Source organism: Palaemon carinicauda, chromosome 22, assembly GCF_036898095.1.
Source record: "Palaemon carinicauda isolate YSFRI2023 chromosome 22, ASM3689809v2, whole genome shotgun sequence".
Taxonomy (NCBI): domain Eukaryota; kingdom Metazoa; phylum Arthropoda; class Malacostraca; order Decapoda; family Palaemonidae; genus Palaemon; species Palaemon carinicauda.
In genome coordinates, this window is record NC_090746.1 from 116,341,559 (window position 1) to 116,359,178 (window position 17,620).

Sequence of the window (17,620 nt, forward strand, 5' to 3'; positions counted from 1 at the left end):
ATGTTATAATTTTTTTCTTAAAAATTGAGAGTATAAGTGCATTCATACTTGTTTGGAATGCATTAGAGTTAATTTACTTTAATTCTATGGAAAAAAATTTTTTTTTAGCAGCTTTGGTTTCAAAATTGCTCTTGGAATGGATTAAACTGATAAACCGAGATACCACTACAGTATTTGGTTGGAATGTTTTATATGAAATATATATGTAATTAAAATATCTAAGCAATGGTCATTAATCTAAGCTTAAATACTTGTTCTAACGATGTACATAAGTGAATATAGGTATGATAGAACTTCAACTCTCCATATGAAATGAGATAAATGATGAAATTGGAGATATTTGAGGTACCCTATACATTCATAATACATAAATACGAGTACTCTTTATTAGGAAATTATGCCCATACAATAAATTCCTTTAGATTACAGAGAGGACAGATTCGCACGTAAACTGGAAACTAATTTATACTTACACCCATTATGTTTCCTTTGTAGATATTAAACTTACGGTTCTCTTGAGAAACTGAACGAACAAGAAATGTAATACATTAATGTATATAGAATATACTACTTGAACCACTGGTCTAAATCTTTTCATATCAGTTATGAATTATATCCTGTTTTCCAACTAAATCACAGATTTGTGGCCATTGGTTGAAAAGCTACACTACAGTAATGTTTGTTAGGAATCTAGTTAACCCAGAACTTTGATTCGTAATTTGCTACTGTATTAAATTGAATTATGGCAGATAAAGCCTATTTTCTTATCTTTTAAAATGCCAAGCACATGTAAATTAAATAATTTATAGATTAGCATTCAAAACATTTTAAAGATTTAAAACTCCCACAATGTCTTTTACTCATATTGGGATCTTGCATTAGGTTCCAGCCGATGGTTTTCATGCAGGAATATAAATACCATGGAGAGACCGAGGAACATCTGATGGTGTGGTAAACACAGCCCTGGCCACTTCGGTCATATCAGTAGCATTCAAAAAGACTAGAGACACTTTCTTCTTGTCACTGCCTCCATGAAGTTGTGTAGCCAAGAGTATTCCATCATCTTCAGCCTAAAGGGACAGAAGAATTTCCTAATTCAACAAACTTTGAATAAAATTCATACTTTATATAAGCTATAATTGCATAAAGGATATTATAACAACATTTTTATCAACTGCATAGTAGGTTTTAATTATCTTTCTTCAACTACTACACTGCTGTATCAATTATCTCTGTAAATCATACTTTTAAAATATACACTGTACTATAGTCAATTTCTTTTAGCAATGCAGATTTGCACCGACTCGCAGCGGTGCCCTTTTAGCTCGGAAAAGTTTCCTGATCGCTGATTGGTTGGACGAGATAATTCTAACCAATCAGCGATCAGGAAACTTTCCGAGCTAAAAGGGCACCGCTGCGAGTCGGTGCAAATCTGCATCGATAAAAGAAATGGACTATAGTCACTCATACTTAGAAGAATTTCTTACCGTGGCTCCAGGTCTGGGAATGAACTGACAGATTCCAGCATAAAGTCCCTCCTCATACCAATCCTTAGCTTCACGTGTGTCTAAATCAACTTTGCCAAGCTGTTCCAAATAAATGTTTTAATTAGCTGACCATAAGCAGTTTCAAATACTGGTATGTGCATTTAGATTATAAATCAATAATTGCATTTATATAGAAGTGTGTGTGTGTCTCCTGTTTAATATGGAAAATAAATTAATGTAGGGATAAGATTTTATGAAACTGTTGTACTGTATTAGATCCATGATATGTATATGCAATGTTAATATTATAGTGATATATAGAAAGAATTGCTTAAGAATTTGAAAAGCATAAGATGAAATAAAGTCTTGAAGAAGAATGTGTGCTCTGGAAAGTGGTTTTGATAATACTGTACATTTTACTTTGGGATTTTGAACAAGGGAATACCGTATTTTGACTACATCTGTATCCAAGTTAACTGTGAGATGTGGAATGGCGGAAGAAAGTGTGTTATCAGCGAGGTCGAATAAGAAACAAGGTTATGAAGATATATGACTGACATCAGCAAAGAATAGAAACTTTGAGGAACAAAGAAAAACTAGAAACTTTGAGGAACAAAGAAAAACTACATTATGAAAGCATATGAACATTTTTGTAAAAAGATACAAGTATTTTGATCACAGCTAGAGCAGGGCTGCAAGTAAAACTAAGTAAGAAAAGTCTGTTTTAGATAAGATACAAGAATGGAGAGGTTGATTTTGTAAAAATTTAATTTTAAACATACTGTAATGGTTGTTAAATAAAAATGAAATTTACGGAGTTTTAAAGGTTGTTCATGAATGGCGGAGGCAATGCTCTAGAGCAACGATTCTCAACCACTGTGCCACGTGATTACTTCATGCGCTGCAAAACATTGTCATGGCACACCATGAAATATTATGAAAAACTGATATAGATTCTGGCAAGATATTAAATCTGAACAGTATGTTGAAAATTATCTAAGATTAGAAGATTTTTATGTAGTAAATTCACTGCCCATTAAGTCAATCTATTTAAAATAATGCTAATTCAAGTTCAATGACTGTCTAAAGGTAGCGTTACCTCGGGTTCAGGAATTAGGAATTAATAGCCATTTTTGACAGAGAAAAGCGGGGAAAGTTCTGTGAATACCCTCGTTGCAAATTTTCCACCCTAAACTGGATTACTCAACAAAAATATTTTGAAAAATAGAAACCGTAACAAGCAAGGTAAAAACTAAAATACTAATTTCAACAGTTAAGTTGATTGTCCTATTTGGAAAAATAAAGAAAGGTCAGGTAATTTGGATATTTTTCCTTCAATATGTATTACTTGCATTAGAAAATTTATTCCTATTGGCGTTTCCCATTGACAACGTTCAACAGAAACAATGATCATTATTTCCCATCACCTAACAGCCTAGTTTCCATTTCATGATAGTCAAGTGCACAGTACTGTACAAATTTTTTAATTTTGAAAGGCATGCCCTGTTACTCTTGTGAGATCTTAACCCTTTCATCCCCAAAGGATGTACCGGTATGTTCTGGAAAAACACTGTTAATTATATATTTCTACATATTTTTGATAATTTTATGAGAAAATTCAGGCATTTTCCAAAAGAATGAGACCAACCTGAGCTCTCTAGGACAAAAACTAAGCCTGTTAGAGCAATTTCAAAAGAATATATAGCAAAATGTGCTCGAAATTTAGCCTTATGGGGGGGGGGAGGTAAAAGGGTTAAGTGTGCCTCGGATATAAAATGGTCGAGAAACATTGCTCTAGAGGATGAGGACCATATATACACGATTTGAACCAAAGCCCCCATCCCACCAAGCTAGGACCAGGGAGGCCCAGGCAATGGTTGAGGATGATTCAGCAGATACACCTATAGGCTCCCCAAAATCCCTCATCCCTAGGTGAGGTTGCAGACACTACAAGAAATATAATGCTTAATCAGGACATCAACTCATGTCCAACAGCTTGCCAGACAGGGAAGTTTCCAATAGGCTAAAAAGTTATCTTTGAAGTAAAACTTTATGCAATGCAAAAAATTCTATGATACAGCAACATTCATAATTATGTTTGCATTGACTTTTAAAAATAGCTCTTGATGCACTGCAAGAAATACAAATAATGGGCCAACAGTAACTTCTATGAGAAGTTAACATTTGATTTCAAAAAAATGAGTCAATTTTCAGGTATTTCAATTATAAGGGGAAAAATGGAGTACAACAGATTGTTCAAAAAATTATTTTGTTAAACTGCTTCACCTTTAAAACATCTGACCTATGAGAGCAAAAGCTATATTTCTTTGAACAGTATAAGCTAAGCAAAATTTAATATAAGTAATAAATGCACTGTATTTCATATCTGACAGCCCTGTTACAAATTTGTATAAGAAATTATTTCTTTATTTTGGTTACAACCAACGGTAAACACTAATGATTACTCTCTCCCCTCTGTGGCTGTAAAAAGTTTTAGTGTCTTCCCACAACAGGAAGAAAAGTCATTGTAGTCCAGTGTAGACTCTACTTGCAGTGGAGATAAAAAACGGACTTAAGATGTGAACAGTTCTATTGAAAGTCCTAGCCACAAACTCCTGAACCAAGGTAATGAAGACTATATTCTGTCCTTCAGAATAACTTGACACGAAAAATTATGCCATTTCTTACTCTCTTTGCTGGGATAAACTAGTACAGGACTATTTCAAGGGTTGAAACCCATTCTGCCTCCCATCCCATGGGCTCAAAAAGGTCCATTTGAGAGACCCAACAACTCGCGATTTACTCTTTGGTACTAGACTTCTTCCCTATAGCTCAACTCTCAACATAAACATATAAGTAGATTACTGTACACTCATCTCACCTTTCCATAAACATTAGTCATATCTCCACTGCTACCATAGAAATAACGATATCTCTTGCTAATATAGTCTGGATGAAGGGTTGGAATCTCATAGGCAAACTTAGTGACATTATCTGGGGTTAAAAGCAGTGAACCATCCTTCTGCCTTTGTGCCTTCGCTTTCGTTCCAGCAACCATAACCTAATCAAGCAAAGGAAAGGTCACAAAAATGAGAACGATAATTTTTGTACAGTATATCCATACATAAACAATATACACCATCCATACATTAACATTATACACTACTTTCTATTATCAAAATTGGAGATATGAAAATTTCAACCAATAACAGAATTCATATCCATAATGAAGATAAAATTTGCAATTTGAAACATTATCGTACTTTTAAAATGAAAGGATTAAAAAAGTTCTTACTAGGTTCATTTCAGGAGCCACTTTTTCTGAGATGTCCATGGGTATAACAATACGTTTAACACAACCACCATCAAGTTCATTCCCAAGAGTTTGACCATTCTCCTGAAAAATTAAAACTTCATATAAATTTGATCTTGCTGCACATCAAAGGACTGTCAAAAAATTACCCTTTAAAAGTTATACTTGCCTTTATTTTATATAAAGTCTTTAAATTTATAAATTTGTTGCATAAACCACCTTTACTACATACACAGGGGTTGGGTTGTTCCTAAACTTCATAGCTTTTTAAATTTACAGTTAAATACTCATATCTATCTCCACCCTCATAAACACTCATAATATAAATCAAATTCACATTGCATAATAATCACCTAACATACCCTTAAATTCTTCAGGTGGAAGGCATGAAGGAGATCAGGTTTAGCATACCCGTTTACATCAATAATAATGTGATTGTCTCTTTCGTAGCAGTTAATAATATGCATAAAGAAGAAAGCTTCACACTTGGACTTTATTTTCACTTCTTTTCCTGTTTCACGATGAACAATGTGGACCTTGACCTGCAAAAGAAGGGCACAGTTAATATGTATACACTGTATTACCAGTACAGAGTATATAGATGAATATAGATAGATAATCGTAGACCTCAGAATATATCTGGTACTCAGTAAAATTAGACTGCTCTATTTTCAATTTACACAAATTTATCTTGGGCGAGTAAAGAAATTGTAACAATTTTGTTTTTCAATCCTTATCTAAATTATTCATTTGAAACAAAACTACATGCCTGAAATCGTAATTATAATACATATATAATAGTATTTTAATGAAATAATATCACAAGTCTGATTTTGGATTGAGAAACAGTATGCCTATTTTTAGGTTTTGAAATAACGTCCAATGTACAGTAGTTTGGTTTGCTTTGGAAGTGCAAAAAAAATTGTGTATTTTGGGTAAAAAAAAAAAGGGTGAAGTTAGTTCTTGGTTGAACATTTGAAAAGTCTACAGCAATGGTTATACTCACTAGCTTATTATCCATCCATTCCATACCACCGATGAATGGTTTGTCACGGATGGTGTTAGCAACCATAGCTTTGACATCAATTGTCAATGGCTGTTCAAGGAGGATGAAGTAATTTTCTGTCATTCCAAAAGTGTGCATGTGGCAAGGGTTTAGTTTCCACCGAGCATCCACAGAACCAATTTTTTTTGGTTTGGCAAAAACTGTACCTGTTTAGAACATAAATGCTTTAGAATAATACAATATAACCCACAATTTCACTCACATTCAATTAAAATGGAAGTAAATTCTCAGGCAAAACCCCTTGAAAGTAAGGTAAGCCCTTTCTTTTCAATGAGGACTGAAGACAAAATACAGTACACTACTGTAGTAGTAGTATTAGTTACTAATGGAATGGTTAGAAGGATTAAGAACAAATATGAAAAAGAACCATCCTGATGTAGCCTAATGGTTATTTTAGGAAAAAATTGAATTGGTTTCTGGAGGGTAGAAGGACTAACACAACTGTAGGGATAAAGGAGTTTAAAACAAAAAACGGATTTTGAAGCAAAGCGAAAAATCTATTTTTGGGCTCAAGCCATGTCGTCCTGATGGAAGCTTCCTATTGGCAGCTTTCTAAGGGATATTTGGCTACCAGTGATACTCCCAGAGAATTGACCATAGATCTCCAGAATTCTAACTCCTAGCACGAGTATCCGTCAAATTTTTCTTAAGGATATCGCATAATATCAGGGGACATGGCAATCTTCACCCCGAATAGAGTTTTCGCTCTGAGGAGGAAGAGTGGCTAAATTGAAGGGGAGCCGTCATCAAGGTTACCCTTTTTCCCGTACTATTACAGGGTCCAAAATGGCCACCCATTCCTTGTTAAGTAGCACTTTACGCACGGTGTACTCACGCTTGCTCTAGTGTTCTAGATCGCTATTTCGAGGATTTTATCATACATTCTCCAGCATTTTCTGCCAGCAGGATACTATAGTGCTTCCTTGCCAGTCAATGAAAAACAGGTAAGGGACCCATGCAGCACTTATGCTTCTACTAGTAGGTTATTGTCCGAAATATGTTCTACGTCATTTTATGTTGTATCATTGATTTTTGCCATGTCCATTTTTTAACAACAGCAATATGTATTTCGACTACGTTCTTGTCCCCTTATTAATGTTATTAATTTTAGTTACTTATAATGGGCATTCTACACCATGTCATTACCTCTCCCTGTGGTTGGTCTTTCCGGCAATGACACTGACCTCAAAATTGTGTTTTATGATGCTGTGTTTTTGCAATTGTTGTTGGTGAGGGCTACTTCCTTCTGGGTTCTGGTCCTCCAGAGCCGTCAGCATACTTCTCCATGCGGAGTGAGTTATTAGACTGACGGCGATGCCGGTAATTACAGCCTTGTCATCTCCTACGGCATACTTTACTTTTATATTTGTAATAGTGATGCATCACTATTTACAGCGGTGCCGTTTTTAGCATCGCTGCCTTCCCATACGGTATTATGTTTCTGCGGAAACTATTACCACATGTCTCCGCTGCCATACGTTTACCGACACTGTCGTTACTGGCGGAGGGACTAGCATTAGTATATGGGAATGATCACTGTGCCTGCCCCTTAGGGCGGTTTATATGTTGACGACAAAGCAGTTACTAAAGTGTGCCGGTACTCCCGGCAACATTTGTACCTTTAAGGCACGTCCTTCTTTCCTTTAGAGACCGCTTTATCTACTATAAGGTGGGTTCTCTACTATCTGTAGACTAGTACAACTACAGATTAACATAAAGGCCTTATTTCTTCTACTTTTGTGGCTTCTTTATGTATGCCGGCCATGGATATCTCTTTTACGAAAGGTCTTCCGTGTCCCGGCATAGAGATAGCCACTACATATGGTTACGTGTTTTCTATCAATTTGTCCATTTCCCTTAGAGGGTGTGGATTGGATTAGTAGACTAGTCCCAATAAGATATGTTGCCTAGCAAATTGTGTGCCAAGGAAATTGGACCAAAACAATTTGGAAAATTGAGGAATGGTCTGACTGTCTTTCTACGAAACTGGGCCACTAGATTTACCAATACCACCAAATGTAGCCTAACACTCCTTTATTTAAACAGGTTTTTTTCTAGCAGCTATTTTCCTCCTAAATGACTACTGTACGATTTCTTTTTCTCAATTTTTCTTTCCCTCAGAATTTGATGACCCTATTAGCCTTTGGTATGATTCTTTTTATTTTTATTTAAGTTCTCTAAGTAATGAAGTATTTTTTGACTCAAAAAATTGTGGATTGGCTACAGCTATCTTCACTGTCATATGTGGGAAGTTTCTACATTAGCTTCATCATACATACATATACCAAGGCACTTCCCCCAATTTTGGGGGGTAACTGACATCAACAAATGAAACAAAAACAAAAAGGGGACCCCTACTCTCTACATTCCTCCCAGCCTGACAAGGGACTCTAACAGAGTTCAGCTGGTACTGCTAGGGCCACAGCCCACCCTCCCCCATTATCCACCACAGATGAAGCTTCATAATGCTGAATCCCCTACTGCTGCTACCTACGCGGTCATCTAAGGCACCAGAGGAAGCAGCAGGGCCTACCGGAACTGCGTCACAATCGCTCGCCATTCATTCCTATTTCTAGCATGCTCTCTTGCCTCTCTCACATCTATCCTCCTATCACCCAGAGCTTTCTTCACTCCATCCATCCACCCAAACCATGGCCTTCCTCTTGTACTTCTCCCATCAACTCTTGCATTCATCACCTTCTTTAGCAGACAGCCATTTTCCATTCTCTCAACATGGCCAAACCACTTCAACACATTCATATCCACTCTAGCTGCTAACTCATTTCTTACACCCGTTCTCACCCTCACCACTTCGTTCCTAACGTTCTCACCCTCACCACTTTGTTCCTAACCCTATCTGCTCGAGATACACCAGCCATACTCCTTAGACACTTCATCTCAAACACATTCAATTTCTGTCTCTCCGTCACTTTCATTCCCCACAACTCCGATCCATACATCACAGATGGTACAATCACTTTCTCATATAGAACTCTCTTTACATTCATGCCCAACCCTCTATTTTTTACTACTCTCTTAACTGCCCCCAACACTTTGCAACCTTTATTCACTCTCTGACGTACATCTGCTCCCATTCCACCATTAGCTTCATATCTAAGAAAATTTATTCCTATTCAGTGTGCTTAGGGACCAAACATTACACACTTACTCTTAATGAATATAGAGCGATTAATGTAGGACCGTGGATTTACAGTCATTTATAAAGTTGGCCAACATAGCCCAGCACTCTAGTCTGTGCAAATCCAACCAGGGGGAAACCCAACAGTTGCACAGAAGCCAATTTGCCAAAGTTGAAAGTTGGGAAGCATAAAAGAAATGAAGTAAAAGGATAAAAGGTGGGTGTAGCTAAGCCACCTTGAGGTGCAGGTTAGATTTGGAGCTACTTTTGAATTTCTCCATTAAGATTTAATTAATATATCTCTTGTTTAGATTTCAATCCCAATATAGATATTGCTTTAGATTCAAACTTGTACAGAGGTAGCGCTGGCAGTGCACATAAACATGGTACATAGAACGTATTACTTGAGGGTCTGTGCAGCACTTTTCTTCCCTAACTGTGCTTGTTTTATAACTATTTTATCTTTGTTCTCGCTACTCTCAAACTTATAGCTATCCATCCAATAATCAAACTTTAAATTTTAATAAATGTATCTTGGGAGTTTTCCCTTAAGCATCAAGCTGTACAGCTGAAATTCATAAATTGATACAGTTAATCAAATTCCAACTTCAAACAAATATATTTCAACAACAAAGTGCAGTAGGCTACTGTTTTTGTAGATACGAGATGGGAATTACGAAATTTCTAAACATAACTGACTCAGAAAACATAGTTTTTAGACTACAAAGGTGGTTAAGAATTTTACATTAAATTTAGGAGTGAGATTTATAAAAAAAAAAAAAAAAAAATAGAAAATGGAGAAGGCAAATGCTTGACTAGCACGGATATGGGGTAGTTTGTAGCGCTACGGCCAAGCGTCCTAATTTGCTTATTATCGCTCCGACTGTTATCTTGTATAGAATAAAAAAAGTTTGGAAATGGTCTACGGATCTTAAATATGTGCTTAAACGCACTCTTTTATGTTTTTTGCCGAAAACCCTAAATTACCTGAAAATTTGTGGCTCGAGTTCTTACTCCGGCCACGAATCTTCTCGCTCCCGTAGTAGGTAAGGGGGGGGGGGTCCGGAGGGCGAAGCCCCCTGGGTAAGGATACGGCTTTTAACATAGGTTAGGTGGGTTTTTTAAGTTAGCTTCTCCCGCCAAAAACGTTTTTAGAACGACGGTCACAGTTCAGAATATTCCAGTCTTCTACGAACTCGATTTTAGAATGACGGCCACAGTCCACCCCACTTGATAATATTCCCATTTTCTATGAATGAAAACAGATCTGGCCGTCACCCTATAAAGGCTCCCGGATATGACTTCTTGTAATTCACTTTAATTTCAACCTTATAATTTATATCTATTTACCAAGACTAACATTTTAAAAGTATATCCACAACTAATTCGGTAGCTTTATAATAATACAGGGTATCACTTCGAACAGAAAATAAATTTTATCCTGTAGTAATTAACGTGATTTAACCAAATTGGACCTTTTACAATAGAAAAAAGTAGTTTTTTCTCTAGGTTACATTACCCTGTAATACAGTACAATAATACCAATAATTCTTCCTTTGTGACAATACCCTATACTCGATTGCCTCACCTCTAAACATACCATAATCTACTTATCATGACGAAGTTCTAGTCCACTTATTCCAAAAATTATGTCTTGGAGTGATAACCGTGTCGATAGTTCACTAAATTCACTGAAATAATACTTTTTTCCCGGGCCGTGCCCATGGAACGTGGAGTCTAGATTCTAGAACGTTGTCTCCAACTCAGTTACTCAGCTCCAAGCCATGGTGTTTTACGCAGGCGCAAACTTTCTACGGCCTATTTAACAGTTGCTGCAGTAGTTTGAAGTCATTATAAATTCTAGGTTTAAATTATATTAGTCATCTTACTAAACATTCATCATTAATATTATCCAAGTTATTAATCTAAATTATTGGGATAAGATAATTGATCAGGCTTCAGGTCAACTACCGAACTGTTATTTTACAGTATGACAAAAACGACTTTATAATCTCTTCTCTCTGGCGTTCAACTTTCCGTATTTTAAGAGTAGTTTATCACCATTTCATAATCCAAGTAACTCGAATAAAACTAAAGAGTTCTTGTTTAGAATCAGTAACTCTAATATCTAACAGCACCTATTGTAAAGCTTCCATGCAATATACTGACATCGAGATGATCGAGCTCATTGGGATAGCCATTTGTATCAACAACCCCCCCCCCCCACCCCTAGGCCATAAAGAGCAAGGGCCTCCGAAACAGGGCCAGAAAATTAAGTACGCTAAATAGCATTTTATTTTCAAAATATCTAATAACCCAACCTCAAGAGCATCTCGAGTGATTGATTTTTATTTCAATGGTGTTCTCATCACCTTCATGCAATATGGCTTCGAACACCTCTCACCACGGTGAGGGTGAGGGGGGAGTCGCCTCTTTACTAACTCAGCCCCAAATCTAACCATTTTTATCTAAAATATTTTTTATAACTAGTGAAAGCGATCAAAGCTAAAATACACACAGGGCGACTGCTAGGGATTCCCGATAACATCCAGAGGTCTCGTCAAAGTAATCAAAAGCTGAGAGCAGCAGATGAATTTTCTGATAGCTTGGTGTTAAAAACACGGCAAGATGGATATGAACGCTTGACAAACAAGAAATTTAATATATAAAGAGTGAAACAGTTCATACTAAAATTCTCAAAAGTTCCGAAAAGGTACTAAGGAGACTTATTTTGGGTCTTAAAGATAACTGCTTTGAAATTTGGGTCAGTTGCATACTAAAGATTCCCAAGATGATAAAACTAAAAAGGTAAATGCCAGGCCTAGTTTCACTTCCAGCTTCATCAGAACAGACACTCGACAGAACGTCAGCCAAAAAAGCCCAAAACCCTGCTGAGGTGACCAGACACAGCAGTGGCCTCTCCAGTAAACAGTTCAAACCCACTTTCCCGGGCTGGGTTCGATCTCATGCCATGCGAATACGTTACCACTGTACTTGCCAGTTACATTCGCTATTAGTAAGCGAGACATGGAGATAAAAAAAAAAAAAAACTAAATACTTCAAAGGGAGTTTTGTCCGGAATAAAGACTACTCCACAAGCAATTTCACGAGCAGCTCGTAAATTGGCCTACAAGAATATCAAATAAAGGGAGAAATACCGATCTCAAGAGTCCACCTGATACAAATAAACATTAATAGATTGACGAAGCATTGGTTACTATTCCCTCAAGGAGTAATTCGCACAAAAGGAGAAAATTTCCAATCCCAACAATGAGATAAAACACTTCGAGGAGTGTTTGAAATGTTATGCTGAGGGTACCATATAGAAACGAGATATTAAATTGAAATTGGGTTTTGGTTAATAATTGTATCCATTATCAAACAGATAAATCTTAATATACCTCTAATTTCGTTTACTTAATTGTTATAAATGCAGTGCAATAGATTCACTTGGCTTACTTGCTAGTAGCAGCTACTAGCTAGTCAATATAGGGCATAATTAAAATATGAATGGACACTAGTGTGTCTTAGCTTGGGAGGAGTATGTCCCATTTATAATCAACGGAAACTGCAGTTAACACATACTCAATGATGTTTAGAACAAAGGAAGACAAAAAATAAATGAGAGAGAGAGAGAGAGAGAGAGAGAGAGAGAGAGAGAGAGAGAGAGAGAGAGAGAGAGAGAGAGAGAGAGAGAGAGGGAGAGTGTTATGTTACAATGAAAACAAAACTAAAACTCAAAGAGGTCAAGAGGGATATTGCGCAAAACCTAATTTGCGAAGAATGTTCAAAATCACTGAAATAGGAACTTCTTCTTTTTAATAATTAGAAATGGAAAATTTCCATATTATTTACAAGTCAAGCAAATGAGAAAAAAAACGTTCTTACTTTTTCCTTCCAGCGGGGTGAGTGGGAAGCTCATAATATCATATCTGGGACCAGTAGCTCCCATTCCATGAAGTATATTGATAGTGGTGCCATCTGACAACGACTTTGGGTTTGGGCATTGTGAGTTGATTCCCAGGTCTTTGTGGAGATCCACCTGTTTAAGAGAGACCCAAGAGTTAGGACCTCCCACTCGATGTCAAGAATAGCAATAATGTGGCAGCTTTCAAGAAAAACCTGAAGACTTATCTATTTAGAAAGTGTTATAATAGTGACCTGAAAACTATTAAGCCTGAATACAAATGCTAGCGAGATAACTGATAAGATACAGAGCAAAATATTAGCTGGAAAGAAATTATTTTTTCACACACCAAGGCCCGCCTGAACAGACTTTTAGTGTCTGACGGAGGGCGAGAAATAAACCCGAAAAAAAAAAAAAAAAAAAAAAAAAAAAAAAAGTAAAGTTTAAATTTCACTCATGAATGGAAGAGGCAAGGGACAGTAACATTGCCCTAGCAAGCAGGACAATGCCCTAGAAACTAATCATATATACAGGCAATGGCTGCTGACGACTCAACAAGTAGACCTATAGGATCTTAGCTCATAAGGATGGTGAGGTTGCAGACATTAAACGAGTTTCAGCGTCCCTCGAACCCCAGTTTGATGATCATCAGGCAGAGACATTACCGGGATTTCATAACTACCCTAAGATGGTTGGTTATTGAGAGTGATGCAAAACTGGAAAATTTCATACAGAACGCTTAGCGCGCGCGCTCTCTCTCTCTCTCTCTCTCTCTCTCTCTCTCTCTCTCTCTCTCTCTCTCTCACCTTGCTGATTGTCTCCAGTGTGGTGGGATCGATCTTGTGGAGGAAGGGAGCCTCAGTTGTGCAGTAATATTCGCCGCCAAATTTTACTACGCCCACGGGGGCGTTGTCTGAAAACATCTTGTCGAAAGCGAACTTGTCCCCGAGTCTGAAACAAAAGTTAAATTGAGGTTTGATATACAAATTCGTTTGCTGAAAACTTTCGATAATAATGAATTGAAAATTTATAGTATTTAACTGATAATGCTAGCTATATATATATATATATATATATATATATATATATATATATATATATATATATATATTATATATATTGTGTTTACAACAGAGCTTTGATCTAAAAACCTTTTTTTATTATATGTACGAAGGAGGCCCTATGGAGAGTTGCACCAGACAGCGGAGTCGACCTTCAAGACTACTCAAAAGTATTAAAAAAAATAGGTATAGGAAATTTAATTTCTGATTTCATCTCAATTTAGAAAATTCAAACATGATGCTAAAATTAAGTTTACGGAAGTTTTCAAACTATTTATTTACGAACTACATATCCAATAGCCTCAATAACCCCTATTTAATCGATATCCTTAGACTTGCGTATAATCTAAGTTTTCCATCAAATGTAAGTATATGCCAGTCATTTGATGAATGAGCTAATAAGGCGAGTGAGGTCGGGGAGCAGTCGTGCCACTTCTAATAATAGCCTTAATGCCATACATAGTGGTTTGTCATACTCTGTTGATATTCCATTATTACTACTACTAGCTAAGCACAACCCTAGTAGGAAAGGCATGGTGTTATAAGCCCACGGGGTGAACAGGGAAAATTGCCCAGTGAGGAAAAGAAAGGAGAATAATGTGTCTGAGTGCCCCCTCAAGTATGAGAACTCGAACACCAAGACAGTACAAGACTGTTACAAATGCTATGGCACTACCTAAGACTAGAGTACAATGATTCGATTCTATAGTATCCTTCTAGAAGAGCTGCTTACCATGGCTAGTCTTTCTTCTATCATTAGCAAATGGAAAGAAGCCACTGAATAATAACAAGGCATTAGTTAAACTCTTGAGTGAAGAAGAATTATTCGGTTAGCTTATGACGCAAGAGGAAAATGTGTAAAGTGGCCAGAATATTCTGTATATATGATGGCAAATGAAAAATATGCCGTAATAAGAGAGATCCAATGTAATACTATCTAGCCAGTCAAAGGACCCAATAACTCTATACAACGGGAGTATCTCAAAAGGGTGGTTGGTGCCTTGGCCAACCGATATTACTTACTATATGGTTAATTGCATGGGATATGGTCAGTTGTTGAATAACTGCTTCTAAAACCAGTCTGCTCACACGATTGATTGAAGTCTAGCTGTCTTTCCATTCGGCCTAATACATTTGTAAATAGTTTATAGATTACCGAGAAAACTTACTGGGCTGTGAATTTTCTGGTCTTTTGCTTCTCCCCTTTTTGCGAACTAGTATAATGATATTAATAAAATTATAAAGTTTTTGCAAGCTGTAGTTATAGAGCATTCTTGCAGACATTTTGTGTAAAGTTCGAGTTTTACTACTGTGAAATCTCATCCATCTATTATTAAATTTGTCATAGATTTAAACAAAATAATGCCATGAAAGGAAGCCTTTTTTCTAGACCCTGTCAATAGCCACTAATGGGCTATTAAATGCTTTTTTCAATCCGACCACTTTTTAAATAGTTTTTAGTTGGGTCTTGCGAAAGGATACTTACCAACTAATATAGCCACAATCATTCAAAGCACGTAGAGAAATAAGAAAAAATAACTTTAACCATATACTCTCAAGTTCTATCATGACAAAATATAACTTTCATTCACAGCTGCTCCTCATCCTCGCGAGCCTTATTTACTCATGCATCAAATGACTGGCAAGTCATACACTAATTCCTTCTCCATGTTCAACACTCACTTGGCCAGCTTATTTTTGGTCACGGATTTGCCAGTTGTGCCGAATTCGGAGACGACGATCTGCTCGTTTTCGAGGTTCGTCGTGTAAGCATAACTTCTGAGGAACCTGCTGGTGAAGGTGACGCCCGTTTCGCCGATGGTGAATTTCTGGATGAGGGCGGAGCCGTCGAAGACGTGGTTGAATTCGCTCGTGCCGTAGGTCATCCTCCCTGGGCCGTCCAAAATGTACGAACCTCTTAGCCATGGTGGAATGGTTCCTGGAAGAGACAGAAACTAATTTAAAGAGGGATTCCGATTCTATGACTAAGGCTGGTTTTGTGCTTGCCTGTTTGCCTCTCACTAGATAGGAATGAAATAGAATTAATTTTAAATGGATTTGGTGTACTTCAAGCTCACCATTTCTTCACATTTCCGTTCCATTGAGCAGCAACTGAGAGAAGCCAAACATAACGGTCCAATGACATACCATAGAGTTTTCTCTCGGCTAAAGAACCAAGTAAAAAACAAAAAAAAAACTAAATTATATGTCTTTGTTAGAGACAGTTAGGAAGGATGGTCAGTATGAACAGCTTATTGAAAAAAAAAACCTTGTATTGCAGGAGATTTTTACTTAAAAAAAAAAAAAAAAACTTATTTATCTCTTAGAATTATCTATTACTTTATAATGTGAATTCAAAGCTTTCTCTCGCTTGCACCTTTGTGCTAAAAGGCCTTTCAGGCCCGAGCACAAGGGTCATGAGGACTAAATACCGTAAATTAACCCAAAATCAAATTATAAATAGGACAATAAAGAACAGAGAGAGAGAGAGAGAGAGAGAGAGAGAGAGAGAGAGAGAGAGAGAGAGAGAGATTTGCGTACGATATTATAATTTCAAATATAAAATAAAATGACATTCAATTACTTTCAATAATTTTTTTAATAGAGGACTAAGGCAAACCTGACCTGAAAGTTTCTCTGGAGATTACGTTCATGGAACTAATAGCATTACCGTTTGCTCAACATTGAAATGTGAAGTCGAGTTCATGATGATGATATTGTCAGTAATACCCAATGATCAACACAACTTCGACCATTCGTTATCTTTTCACCGGTAGAAAAAATCGTGAAAATACATTCAATTAAATCACCAAGGCTCTGAATAAATTAACTTTTATTGCCAGACAGTGAGCAAAAGGAATGGATGATTTAGAAGAGTGAGTAGTACGACACGAACGGATGGATTGATAGATTTACGAGATTGGAATGTCCTTGACAAATAGGAAGTGGCAGACAGCTTGCAAGATAAGGAAAAGTATACAGTGTATGTATGGGGTGTGACGAGCCGAGAGAAGGGTTGTGAACTCAAAGGCAGGATGCAATCAACTGAGTTATATTGTTATAGAACACACTCCTTTATATACAAAACCTCAAGGCAACAGGACATAAGTTAACAAGACAGACAATGTTACAGAGGAAACGGCAGACATGAATTTTCATGTTCGTTTAGTGCAAGGGAAGAGCGAAGATACAAGCATAATATATGCAAAAGGAATTATGTACAATTGTGTGACACACGGTTGGTACAGGGGGCTTGAAATGCAGCTATACTCCTGTGTAGTTTAAATGAACTGACAGATGTAAACAGTTCCCTTTACAAAGTTTATTAGGAAATTGACTGTTAAAGGATGCAAACAGGCGAATGACTCAATTTTCTTTAGTCAAATCCATATATTTAAAACAGTAATGTTATTGAATAAGTGGAGTATATCTATACACCTCAATGCCATATCAACATCCTTCTTCTTTGTCTGCATCTTTTCCCACTTCTATGTGGGGTCGATGTTTCTGGTCATATTCAATGTATTCAATGGCCATATTTGTTTTGGCTAATTTTTCATGGCCATATCAACATCCTGGTCTCGGAAAATATTTCGATAAAGTTTCAAAAGAAAGGAAAATCCTTATGCCATTTCTATTCAGCAGAC

At 36.7% G+C, this 17,620-nt stretch overlaps 1 protein-coding gene across 1 annotated transcript in view; it reads right to left on the minus strand.

Moving 5' to 3' along the window:
* Positions 1–372: 372 nt before the first annotated feature.
* Positions 373–17,620, minus strand: part of LOC137616715 (carotenoid isomerooxygenase-like) — a 42,036-nt gene continuing 24,788 nt past the window's right edge. Inside the window, exons 2-10 of the mRNA XM_068346718.1 lie at positions 15,657–15,912; positions 13,719–13,863; positions 12,894–13,047; positions 5,807–6,012; positions 5,163–5,342; positions 4,783–4,884; positions 4,369–4,548; positions 1,488–1,586; positions 373–1,070 (exon numbers count right to left, since the gene is read on the minus strand). Of these exons, the coding sequence (XP_068202819.1) occupies positions 900–1,070; positions 1,488–1,586; positions 4,369–4,548; positions 4,783–4,884; positions 5,163–5,342; positions 5,807–6,012; positions 12,894–13,047; positions 13,719–13,863; positions 15,657–15,912 (1,493 nt within the window). The 3' untranslated portion in view covers positions 373–899. The remainder of the gene's footprint in view (positions 1,071–1,487; positions 1,587–4,368; positions 4,549–4,782; positions 4,885–5,162; positions 5,343–5,806; positions 6,013–12,893; positions 13,048–13,718; positions 13,864–15,656; positions 15,913–17,620) is intronic.